The 14006-nt window shown below is 40.6% G+C and overlaps 1 protein-coding gene across 1 annotated transcript in view; it reads right to left on the minus strand.

The window, feature by feature from the left end:
* Positions 1–14006, minus strand: part of magi3a (membrane associated guanylate kinase, WW and PDZ domain containing 3a) — a 121183-nt gene that overhangs the window by 23539 nt on the left and 83638 nt on the right. Inside the window, exon 4 of the mRNA XM_044350744.1 lies at positions 2026–2232. Coding sequence (XP_044206679.1) covers positions 2026–2232 — 207 coding nt within the window. The remainder of the gene's footprint in view (positions 1–2025; positions 2233–14006) is intronic.

The raw sequence follows: 14006 nt of genomic DNA on the forward strand, positions 1-14006 counted from the left end.
CACAGCAATTGCCATAGGATTTGCATGTCAGCAGCGATGTACTGGGAACTGCCTCCCAGGCAAGGGCAGAGCTGACCAATGCTTCAGCCCAGCCGCGAGCGCCACATCGCAACTCTATTAGTATCACACAGGCTGCTGCATGTGTGTGTGTATGGTTGTGTATTTGCATAATCTTGATGTGTGTGTGTGTGTGTGTGTGTGCCTGTGAGTGTGAGGTTCTTATCTGCAGGTTTTCATCTGGCTGTGTACGACCTAGCTTCATCATGGCATTGAACGCTCGGTTTGTTTGGCCGGGGTAATTGAATGGCAGAGATGAAAAGTGACAGCCATTGACTGGAAGAAGTCAGGAGCTTTTTGTCCTGAAATTGGGGCCTCTTTTTCATGGTGGAACAGTGGAGGGGTTTCTGCACTCATAAAGTCAGAATAAATGACTACATACAAAAACTTGCTCAAGGCTATTGCAGCTCTCAGCCCTCGCAGAGAAATATAAACTGGGATGTTGCAAATGTGGCCTTGTATGCTTCATAAACTGATGAGAATGCTAAAAGGACACAAAAGAATCTGTCTGTTCGTGGTAATGCATGACCATTGTTAAACTCCCTTTGAGGCATGGCACTATGTCTTCTGCTACCCTTTTTTTGTTGAGCATCCTCACTACTTAAACAGTCCAATCCATCCACATGCTGACAAAAGGTATAAAATAAACTGCATTTGCAACCAGGCAACTCATGAACTCAAGGATTAAGAGTGACATCCTTCTGCGATGGGTGGTTTTTCTTGGCAGGGCTCCACATTGCCATCGTTATTTGCCCAAGGCCATAGAGATGACGTGTCTCTGAAAATGTTTCCCTCTTGGATGTGAGATGAGCAGCTCATTTTACATGCACATTTATCTTTTTACACATTTCTTCACTGTCCCCTTGGCATGATATCGAGTCTCATAGTGTAAAAACGCTTTCCCCTTCCTCCTGTGGATACTAGATCTGGATAAAAGAGTGTATACAAATGTTTTTTATTATTTGAATTAAGCTAATGACATTTCTGTGATAACATATCTGAACTTGGAGCATGCAGTGCATACACTGTATGTGATAGTAATAGCCATAACATGATAATGGAAATAATCTTATTTTCCTCATATTTAGAAAAAGTCCCCACAATCCAAAACTGAGGAAAAAAATAGTCAAAATTCAAAATGTCTTGTGGCTGCATTGCTCTGTAGTCTATTCAGGCTAGTGTCAGTTAAGACATTTTCTTATTTCATCATCTTTTTATGCAGAGCGGCTCATTTTGCCATCAATGTAGATTAGCAGCGCCATACAGCACTAAACCAGGGTGTGATGGGGCCGGTCAGAGTCCTGTTACTGAAGCCAAAACAGAGGACAGGACAGCTGAATCCTGCATGCTCCAGCTGGAGCAGCAAATAGCCAGAAGCTGCTACTTTGTTCAGTTGGCTGGTTTAAGATGGGTGAATGGTAGTAAAAATTATTTCATATGGACAGTTATTATGTAACATGTTGGAACATAATGTTGACTTACCATTACTGTTTTATAATGACACAGCAGTTAGAGGGTTTTTTTAACTTCTTTCCATCTACCATTAGCTGAAACACGTTCTGATTTTGTTTGTGCCATGAGCAATGTGAGAACATCCTTGTGAAAGAATGAAACAAGGACAAAGTCTATCCCTCTAACCGAGGGATTGCTCCTATTGATCTCAGACATTACTTTGGCTACCTCTTGACTTTGCGGGGCTGTGATTTAGTGCTGACCTTGCATGCAGAACAGCTAATCCTGAGAAAGTTTGTTTGGCGAAAAGAATGATAAGGAGGAAATAAAACAAGGTCCTGCTGTTTTGTATTATAATATATAATGAACTGCTGGACAAAAAAATAAATAAATCGAGAAAACAAAAACTCCTGGGGTTTAAATTTGAAGGAAAGCAGTATGGAGCACAGACGCATTACAACTAGCTGGAAGAATTGTAGACGCATTGAAAAATAAAAAGTCAGTGGTGTGTCTCACCGGCGAGGCCGTTGACCATAGGAGGCCTCTCTTCTTCCTCTTCTTCCTCTGGGGCGGCACTGTCCTTTCTGTCCATCTTACTGACTGAAGTTGTGCGTTTTCGTTGGACTTCGCTGTCATATTCTTCATCAAACAGAACCTGGTCCACCAAATCTGGCTGCACAGGGCTGGGCTCTGCAGGGGGTTTAGGAGTGCCATAGTAATTGCCTGGTAAGAATAGAAAAAGACAGAATGGACAAAAAAGAGGAAGAGAGAGAGAGAGAGAGACTTACCATTAGCTAACCCAAATCCACTTCTAACCTTAATCCTAAACCCAAGTTCAAACCCTACAGCTACCCCCTGGATTGGGAAAAAAAATGCTGGACAACCTTGCGTTGACCTTGCTTTGAGGATTTTCTATCCTTGTATGTGGTCCACATGACTAGAGAACCAGAGAGAACACACACAAAGTCACAAGTGTTCAATATGAAAGAAATAATTAAAGGTCTCTTTTCGGCTTTGCAGTCCAACACAGGAGGGAAAGAGACAGCTAAACAACAATACAGCAGCAAAAACACATCGTTGATACAAGATCAAGAAAAAAAACATATCACCTCAAATGTAGTGCTGTAGCGGTTTAAATTTCTTTTAACGCACAGGGGAGTCTGGTTGTTAGCTACAAATCATATCTGGCGGAGCCGTACTGGTTGGAACAAAATGAGGCCAAGCTTTTGCTGTCATAACTCTTAGGTTTTGGAACAGACTCCTGGATAAGGAGAACTGTTTTTTCCCCTCAGTTTCTGAAGCAAATTAGTCTTTTGCTAATTCCCATTGTGTATCACTGTCTCTATTGAGCAACACGGTTGGAAAAGTTAACCCACTTAACCGTATGTCTACTCAAATACACATAGAGCCATTAGAGTACAACGCATGAGGAAGGTCATGTTGTCTCCCACAGACCCCAAAACCTGCTGATCAGGTGCATTAACCATCCAGCAGGATCCTGTAATGTAGCTGCAGAGACATGATCCCTAGCTGGCTTCCCATTCACAAAAAGGCTGTCTATGTTCATTGCCCAGCCATAGGATGCCATTGCTGGGAAATTTAATGTTATTTTATCATATTTTTAGCTATGATAGGGACGTGGGTCTAGGGATGGCAATGTTTGTGTGGTGACTGTCCACCACTTTGGTCCAGACTGAAATATCTCAAGTTTTGCACAGATGTTCATGGCCCCCAGAGGTTGAAGCCTGGTTTTTACTCTAGTTACACTGTCTCAACAACTATTTGGTCGATTGCCATGAAATTTCATACAGACATTCATCTGCTCCTCGGTATGTAATAATGTCCCTTAAGGTCCCTGATTTTTCATCTAGCACCCTCATCAGGTCAATATCTTATTGTCCAATAAGGTTAAGGTTTTGTTAATCTTATACTTTGTTTTTATCTGTTTCAAAAGTATGTTTTTGTGTATGTTATTATTATCATCAGATCCTACTATTATTCACTACTGCAGTAGTCCCAGCCTTCAGAACAAAGTCAAGAAAACTGTTTTGTTGTTATATTTACAGCTTCTCTCCCTGGGGAACTGTGACTACTGCAAGCCAAGGTAGGTTCTCAAGCACTTGATTGCCCATTTAAGTCCATCAGCTTGCCTTTGCTGTCATGTTGGTGCCTAAGGGGGCAAACAGCCTGACTCCACAGAGCAAGGGGAAGGTGGGAGGGGGGGGGGGGGGGGGGGGGGGGGGGGTACAAGAATGCCACTAGTCTTCATCTTTCCTCAACCATAGGAGAGGGGTGACCCACTTTACCACTCACTACCTTCTCTCTCTGTGCAGCAGGAATAATAGAAAAGATGAAAACTTCGAAGGACAGGAGCTGAAAAAATAGTCTGTAAGGCAAGGTACAAATATTGATTCACTGGTTGTTATCTGTCTCTGGGAAAGCACAGTCTTCCAGTGTTTGCAGTGTGGGTAAAGACTGTGTCTGTGACTGTGTCTGAGTGGCTGAATGCTGTATTGTAACAGTTAAACAGCACACCAAGGAGTGGACAGACACTGTGATGAAGGAGTATACTGGCAATAAGAGAATAGGAATAAAGGAGGAAGGATGGGAGGCAGCAGAGAATGAGAAAGGAGAACACTTTCTTACTGACAGATATAATGTGAATTAATGCTCCTTACCGAGTGTTAATGTCACGCAGAGCAAAATGAAGACCAATCTTGCCTTCTCAGATTTTAATTTCCTCAATTAAATAAATATTTTCAAATCATCAATGGAGCCCACCCTATAAATAGGCCAGACCGATATATCAGCCGATATCATTGCAGATATCCATATTCATATCTCACTACAGATATTCCATATCAACGTAGTTTATGTCAGCTGCTGGACAAACAAATTGAAGGTGACCTCATCAAAAATTTTCACAAGACAAACAAGATACTGGCTGGTTTGCCTCACATGTAAAAACAACAACAACAAAACAGAAATAACCATCAAACCTTGTTAGGATTCTGCAGCTGAAGCCTTTTTAACAGCTATGATTATGATATTCTAAATAAACAATCAACACACAACTAAAAAGCACTGTGAGTGTGATGTTAAACAATAAATTATAATTGATCAAGGTAATTACACGGAATCATGTTTTAATTTACGAAGTATTAGCATCAGGATCTTATTGAAAACCATTAAATCCGTTTGTAATTAATGGGGAGTTTAATGACAGAATGCAAATTTGGGAACTTAAATTGGAAGTGGTAATTTGTTCAGTGCACTCCACAGTTTCTGAGGCTCACACAAAAAAGGTACATATCACCTCTGTAAGTACCCATTAGCAAGAGCTAGGAGAAAGTGGCCACAATAAGGAAGAGCATTGAGATGGATTGTGTTCGTGTAATTATACTGTACAAATGAGCCACAATATGAAAAGCAGTAATTGATGAGAATTTAGAACTTCAACTAGAATAAAACCATACAATCTGAAAAAAAAAAAAAGAGAACACGAAGGACTGGAGGCTGAGTGTTTTTAACTTCACATACAGAATGAGTGCAATGTCTCTTTGAGCAGTCGGGTCTTTTCACAAAGTTCATTAAATGGGCTGTTTGTTTGAATCTCAAGTGGCCCCTCATTTAGTTTTGCTTCAAGTTATTTTAAATAAATACAGTTTAATTCAGCATTCATATTCTGCGACTGCTCCAGGGGCGTCTACTGACAGCTCTATTATTTTATTTAGCACAATGTATAATCATTTTAATATACACAGCAGTCACTGATTATTCACAGCTTCATTTAATAGAATTAAATGGTTAATACTATTAATATTCTATCACGACAAAAAAAAAAAAAAGCCCACTGTCTTTCTTTTGATGTGACACCAGTATGTATTATGCTTTATCATATCAAAGATTTCAACCAGCTGTAGCAGTAACAATTAGATTTAATTATTAAAAACAGCCAGAACATTGGCAACAACAGTGAGCTAGATCAAACAGGTGAACATTTGTAATTCTAATAGATAAATAATAAATAAATGAGTGAATAACCAAAGAAAGAATATCAGATTAAATAACACAGGCACAACAACAAAATCAAAACAGTGACATAATAAACACTAACACAGATGCTGTATTTATTTCGTATATCTTCTTGCAGAAAATGTGGTTATGAATAAGGCCACATGAGTGACAAAGAAACGCCTTGTTTAATAAAATGTTGAATAAGTCATTGTCGAGACTGAACGAAGCATCATGTGTCACTAAGTTTTCATATGATGAAATTCACCGAGTTAACATGCATTGTATTACGGGCTCTTACTTGAGTCTAAAACCTGCTTTTTAAATTATTTTTGGGTCATTTTATGCCTTTTTTATTAGATAGCCGACAGTAGAGAGATGACAGAAGATGAGGGAAAAGAGAGGTGGGAAATTATACATCAAAAGTCTTCAGCAGGAAGGGAATTGGGAACATTGCTATTCATGGCTAGCACCTTACAGGATATGACAATTTTCTATATTTTTCTTACTGTTAGCAAATCTCGTGCAGAGTCAAGCCACCAATAAATCGATACAACTAATAAGTATTGTGTGTATACATGTTATTCTTCTGTGCCGTAGACCTCCTTTGCTGTCCAAAAATGATTTTAAACAAAACACAACAGTGAGCCACACTGTTGCACTGGGTGACATGTTCTTTCACCCTCCTTCACTATGTTGAACTTATTTACAAAGTCAAGAGGTTGTGGTATGTAGCACAAGCTAGAATAATGAATTACACAGAACTACTCCCTGGAGACTGAAAACGTGATCGCTGTTATTCTTTGGGTTATTCTACTGTTACCATACTCTTCAGGCCAAAGGAACATGTCACCCAGTGCAATGGTTTGTCTCATTGATGTGTTTTTATAGGTTTTTGGACAATAACGGAGGTAGATATATCAAAATATATCAAAATATATCAAGTTTTTGATACACACTGGAGGTCCAAAATATGGCCCAAAATGGAAAGAAAAAGCTGAACTTTACAGACTGCTGATCCAAAAGAGGTGGTCCAAGAAGAGCCATTTCTTTGCCAGTGACCTACCTAAACGCCCAGTCTAGACATAGTATGCATTATTAACAAGTTTTCACAGCTGACAGTCCAAATTCACTATAGCTATAGCTGCCTAATAGCCATCATAATTACTCATCTAGTAATATGGATGCTGCTGCTTCACTTTCCCTCACAATTGATGCAATCATCTCTTCATGAGAGCACCAGAGAGAGGGGAAAACACTGATCTAACCTGTCTATGGTTCTGATATATATCTCTGCCTCATTAAATTTCCAATATCTCATTATCAGGACAAAGACCTTCCCTATTGGGATGCCAGGACAAATAGTGGAAAATCAGTCCTGATTTGAATAGGATGTCTGGTCACCCTTTGGCAACCCTGATGATGTCAGAGGGACCACTTCAAATCATTCACCTTAATTACAGTCTAAGATTAATGAGCTGTTCACTCTTGGGAAAAATGGGGGGGGGGAAACGCTTGAGAGACACCACTCTAACAGCTCCCCATGACTGTGTGTGTGACAAAAATAGACACCTGCTGATACAGGCACTGAATTGACAAATCAACATGCTGTGCTGTTCTATTTTACATGTAACAATGTGCAGGAAATAGAGAAATAAAAGGAATAATTCATCCCACAAACTGTTCCCTAATGATGGATCAAATTTCTGATCCATACTGTAGTTTGCTCACTAACAAACGTTTCAGCTACATGACCATTTTAACCAAGTAGTATACAACAAACAAGTATATAAAGAGGATATAAACTCTTGATGAGGTTTATCAACAGTACATCTCCATTTGGTTGCTATGTTAAACCTATTAGAGGCAAAGTTTGTCTTTAATACAGAAAGGGACAGTGGATACAGTATCACAACCCATCACACTATAAAATTCAACATCTTTGGTCATCAATAGCTTATATAATTTCAATCTTACTTCCCCTTTTGTCACTCCATGGCAAAGTGACAAGTATCCATTATATTATAGGTGAAAGCAGCAGAAAAGATTTGCACCAAGGGCTGGTGATTCAAACAATTTCAACATAGTGTTATTACATTAAAGCTCTTTTTGCAGCTCTTTGAGAGTGGTGGGTGGACAGTATAAAGCAAAGCCATTTTCATTTTAACAGCCTGGGCCAACACTTGCTTGGCACAGTCAGTGAATTACACAGTCATTCACTCATGTTACACATACACTGTTGTGTTTGCTGCCAGTAAGAAGCAGTTTTGTGTCAGAGGGAACCTTTTTTAAAAAAACTTGCTTACCGTTAGAAGGAGCTGAAATATGCACTACTAAGGCCATGTGTGTTTATGGGTGAGAAAGAATGCGTATATACACTCTGTGTGTGTGTGTGTGTGTGTGTGTGTGTGTGTGTATAGATGTTACGCCATCTGTTTTAGTCAGCAGCTGCCAGCATATCTCATCTCCAACTCGTGAGAATCGAAATAAAATGTGAGTGCAACTGTGACCAGTGTTATATCTACTGTTAGACATAACTTCTTTATATCTCACTATATCTTCCAGAGAAGCTTTCAAGAGAGCAAAGATGCATGCAGTCAGTCATGGTCATTTAGCAACATGAAATGCTAGCAAATGGTTTTGTGGCAATGTTTTCAAACACAAATGGAAATTAGAGACATCCCTTATGTTGTGGAAGTTTGGGAAAACCTCTCAAGGGTTTTTACTCCGGCTCAGCCTTCACCATGTCCCTCCCAGAAGCTCTCCCAATCCCTACCTCACTCTGCGTTTATCCCCCTGCTTCTTTGAACCTGCCAGCCACAGTCACAGACCCTCATTAATCATTGAGGATGGGCTTCCACTCTCTTGGGCAGTGCCAAGTCTACCCAGGCCTCATCAGCGACTGCCAGTGCCCTGGGCGGGTGAAGCCCATCTTGTGCTTCGGCCTTGGCACAGAGCTCGGGTGCTGCTTGGCATGGATGCCCACACTTCACAAGCCAACCTTGTCAACCTTGCATTCCTCTGCTCCCAGTGCTTCTGTGTGTGGACAGCTTCACAATCCACTGTTAGATGACCTGCCCCTCATAAATAAACTTCCCCTCTAGTTTATGTTCACCTCCTCAGTCTGTGTAGTGACACCCAATATGAATTACAAACCCTTCCTATCTTTACTTCCATCATCGTTTTCCTTATAGAGCTGCTCCTGATCCCTCCCTGTTTATCTTATGTTCTTCCACTTTCTGTTTCAGCTTTTTTTCTCTTAGTTTTTCGTGCTCTTATGTGCAATAACAACACTAATCCAACAACTGTTATCAGCAGTCCTTAGAGCCGAGGTACTTCTTAATCTTCCAGGCTCTGTTTTGTCAGTTCCTAGGAGTGGGCAACTGTTGCTAGTGCAGCACCTTTGCACCCTCCCTCCTCTGTGACTTCTGGCCCGCTGCCCTGTTTCTATCTAATCCACAGCTATGCAGCTTTGCCTCAGAACTTCACAAAGCCTATAATACCAAAAAGACCCTATTATAAAATGGTTGTAGGCAACGCAGTCCAGCAAAACAAGGGGTTAGTAAATGGTCATTTCTTTTCCAGTGAAGTCCATGATTGTCAGGGGGACTGAATTTTTTATTTTTTACAAAGGGGATTTCATCATCTTCTTACCCTGTCAAACTGTCCCCTGGCAGTACTGCAATGAAAGTATCACATCTCTTTCTTGTCTATAAATCATGTCCTTTACTTCTCCTTTCCTTATCTCTTCTGCTGTCTTCCCATCATGTCCCATGCTATACTTTATATTTACACTGCATCCTTTTGCACTGACCACCTTAAACCTGACCTGGACGTGCTGATCCCAGGCATCGTAAACTGGTTCTATGGACGTGGAACGTTACTCCCTGGTGGGGAAGTTGTATGTGCATATGCAATAAATAGAAGTTTGGAGTATCTGGCCTCCTTGGAGTCTCTGGGAGGGCCCTGGAGGAGGCAAGGCCCAGCAAGTCCATAGTTCTGCTGGGGGACTTCAATGCTCATGTAGGCAATGATGGAGAAAACTGGAGGGGTTGATTGGGAGGAGCAGCCTACGTGATCTGAACCCAAGTGGTACATTGTTATTGGACTTCTGTGCTAGCCATTGATTGGCCATAACTAACACCATGTTTGGGCATAAGGTTATTCATAAGCGTACCAGAACACCTAAGGTCAAAGACTGCTGATCAACTTTCTACTTGTAAAGAGAGGAGCAGAGCTGTCAAATGATCACCACCTGATGTTGAGTTGGATCAGGTGGCAAGGGAGGCTGCTGGACAGACCTAGGAGACCCAAACAAGTAGCAAAAGCCCCTGTCTGTGAGGTCTTCAACTCCCGCCTTCGGAGGAATTTCTCCTGCATCCCGGGGGATGTGCACTGCCGGAGAAAAGTGGACTACTCCCTCTGGGTTGGGAGTGAGTCGCTGCCACAGGCGAAGGAGTTCAAGTATCTCAGGGTCTTGTTCACAAGTGAGAGTGAGATGGAGTGTGAGGTCGACAGGCGGATCGGTGCAGCATCAGCAGTAATGCGGGTGTTGTACTGGACTATTGTAATGAAGAAAGAGCTAAAGAGCTTAAACCTCCGACTTGTAATCAAGGTAATGTGTCCCATGCCAGTTTTGTCATATACAAACATCAATGAGGCAGTACAGGTATGCAGTCTAATGGGGCTTGACTAATACAACCATCACAGTAAAAAGTCTGCTGAATCTGATCCATACCCACATTGCATCAAACAAATAGAAAAAGCAAGGTGTGTGATATAATGAGATTCAAATGGATATGGAAGCGAACACAACGCTGCATTTTCACCTGAAATCTTTTGTCAATATTGTGCTAGTCCTACTGTTACTGACTTCGACTTTCAGCAGAGTCACCTGTTTTCCTTGAATATTGCTTGTCCATTTGAGCTACTTGTCTCCATCATGAATGATTCATACTACTGGCTTTTCTGTCATGGTAGAAAATTGGATAAGCTCTGATTCACATACACACAAATCTAATCCAGCACAGCCAAGGTAACAAGTATTACTCATATCCTGACACTTTCATCATTTTGTAAAACAAAAATTGGTATTTGTTTTTGTGCAGTTTAAACTTCCCCATCTATTTCACCAACAGTTGAGACAACTTTGCTGCTAAGACCTGCTTTGAATGCAGAGAGCAAGACTGCTGGAATTTGAAAATGGAATGGATTAATGCTGAGGAGTGATCTCATAAACACACACAATTTTCCTCTTTTATGCTTGGTTAATCATTCTCATAATATCGGTCTTCTGAAATAACTTTCTATTATTGTTGAGCGATATGACAACCAATCTATGAAATGTTCATTGTCTCAGATATTGGCTCTTGCGGAGCTGCCTGTGGGAGTGAGTGTCGTTCTTGGTTACAGATTAACCGTGGCCACATCAAGCCCCTGTTGTTCACAGGTCTGGAGGATTAGTCACAGCGGTGAGACCGGCTGTCCAGGTCGATGTTTCCATTCAATCAGCCACAGATACAGTAAGGCCTCGTTCAGACAGAAACGTTACGTGCACTGAAGAAGCTAAGCATATCACATGAGGGAGAGAGAGAGAGAGAGAGAGAGAGAGAGAGAGAGAGAGGGAGAGAGATATGCTGAAATGGCCCAAATCCAATTCTTTTTCGCCTCCATGTGACTTGGATCTGATTTTGTCACGGAAGTGTGAACAAATAAATTAGATCTGGGCCACTTGCATATGTGGTCCTAGATTTGATTCATTACCGATCGCTGGTTATGCGACCGCTCTCACAACAGTCAGATCGGAATTCATGTTTTTTAAACATCTCACTTCTCTGCGCATGTGCATATTGCCTGTCGTCTTCATTCAGTGTCGGCACCTCACGGCCTGGTAAAAATAAACATGGAGGAGAGCAATAACAGCAATGGGGGTCGATGGAGAACCGAGGAAGTTTCAAATTTGTTGGAAATTTATGGAGAAGCTTCTATTCAAGCCAAACTGGAAGGAACTTATTGTAAGCAAATACTAGCACAGCCATGTCATCCTGGGGCTTGTTTTACAAAGCACTGCTTACACACCAATGCCCTCTTTCACTTGCAAACTGCAGATAAATTTGAGTCCTTCAGTCCTCTCACATGCTCATGCATGGGTCATGAGTATGGTGTTTCTTTTGATTAGTTAAAACATGTCAAAATTAACATGAGAGGAAATTATCTCTTGTTGCAAGTCACAGCTTGCATGTTGCAAATTTGGTGAAACGGGACCCCATCTTTATGGTCTGATTGTCGCACAAATTACATTATTGTTGTTATTCTTGTGTGCATGCGGCTCACATTTCAGTTAAATCTGCACATATGTGGAAGTTTAGGACCTCAGTGGTGCTCACAACAGAGCCGGATACGTGTCACTTACAAACATGAATATGAACCATCAACACAAAAAGATCAGATCTGACTAAAAAAATCAGAATTGAGCATTAAGGCCTGTAATGTGAAGCAATGAGTGCAATGAAAGTTCAATTCAAATTTTTTGTCCCACAAGAGGAAAGCAGCAAAGAAACAATAAAACACTATAAAATAGATTTGAGAATCTGATACTCATAATAAAACATAAAATAAAATACTTATAAAAAACTGCAACAACTAAGAATAGGGAATAAAAGTGCCAGGCTGCTTGGGGCACCAAGAGCCAGTTTATGATATATTTGAATTAAAGTGTGTTTATTGGACATAGAATTCAATCAAAATGTTATTCTGTTGCACCTGAACCTGTATCTCTGACCAGAGGGGAGAGTGTAAATTGATTTAAAGAGGTGACCCAGGTGAGGTCTCCTTAAAAGTTCAACTATTTTCACATTTTTGCACCACCAGCCACATCACGGCGCTCCCTCACCTCACTTGAATGCTACAGTAAGGAGTTGCATCCGTCCATTAAAGTGCATTAGTACAACTTAATACAGGTTTAAAAGTGTTTCTCGTAAGCAGAGTGTTTATGTGAATGGGCCCTTATTTCACAATCTCTAGTATACAAGCTGTTAACGACCAGTAACAGAGCTGTAGTCAATGACTAACTCACCATGGGGAGAAAATTCATGATTGTGATAAATATCTCTTTATCTCTCTTTCCCTGCATTGGAGCGTATCTGCCTGTCTGTCTGTAGAGCTGTGTTTGTTTGTGAGAAGTTTATCTAAAAGTTTATCTGTGGGGACTCAGAGGTCAAAAGTCCAGGCATTAATAATTAACTTTCTGGGGGCTTCTGGATCTGTGCCTTCAATATACCTGCTGTATGGTTGTGTTACATTACTTAGGGATGGGCATAGCAGATTCATTATTCATCCTGTTGACTGGTTCATAGGCTCAGGGTTGAAGGGCCAGTCTCTCAAGGCTGGATCTGGGACAGAGGGACAGAGGGCGGACGAAAGAGCTCTTACATAGCCAGCACATTTCAAACAGGACCAGGATGGCAACAAAATCACCTGGGGATATATTAATTCCAGTTCTTCTCATATTTATGGTGACAGGTTGATGACATGGGCAATGTGTTGACTTCACCTGATGACCTTAAGGGTGCACAGCTCTGCACATTTGCAAGAGAACTAATAACCTGAGCATCATGGGGGGGATTCATCCTCAGCTGCAGCTGTGTCCCCAAGGTGGACTGGGACAATGTACTGTAGTGATAATTTACTGTGTTCCTCTGTTCACTCTTTTTTCTATAGGCAGTAGTTTTCCTCTTATAGTCTTCCTGAGTTGACTTTATTCTAAAGTACTTTATGTCTGAAATGAAGTTAAAAAAACAAGAAAATTACAACAACTGAAACTTGAAAAGTGGTGCAATTAGGACCGGGCATCATTTGAAAATTTCAGAAAACGGTGCCAATACTGTACTGTACCTGAGTTTCTGTACCAAAACCAAAACGATTCTTTTTCAAAACCATAGAAAGGAATGTGCAAAACATCTCTGCATCCATCATTTCTGAATGTTGTCTTACAGGAATAGTTCATTTTGGGAAACATGCTTATTTGCTTCCTTACCAAAGAGTTGGATGAGAAGTTTCACCCTCATATGTCTTAGTGTTACATGACAGCTATTTCCTGGAGACTGGAACAACAACTAGCAAGGCTCCGTCCAAACATAACAGAATTTGCCAACCAGCACCACTTAAGTTCCCTAATTAACACCATATTATGTTAGTTTAAACCTCACAAAAACTGAAGGTGTGGTTTTACGAGAGGTTATGTGTATATAACTATTTTTTGCTTGCCAAATACTGTAAAAGACTAAAATTGGGAAAGTTATAATTTGGGTCAGAAAATATTATATTCTTATCAAATCAAAATAAACAAGACTTCTGATTATACATACTTTATTTTGGTCAAAAAGCACACGTTCAAAATCCAACCCTAAGTACACACTTCAACTAGTTTTTGAACCAATCATTATTTTTCCTTATGTGCCCCTCTACAGTGTTGTAGAGTTGTA

This window comes from Thunnus albacares, chromosome 5, assembly GCF_914725855.1.
Source record: "Thunnus albacares chromosome 5, fThuAlb1.1, whole genome shotgun sequence".
Taxonomy (NCBI): Eukaryota; Metazoa; Chordata; class Actinopteri; order Scombriformes; family Scombridae; genus Thunnus; species Thunnus albacares.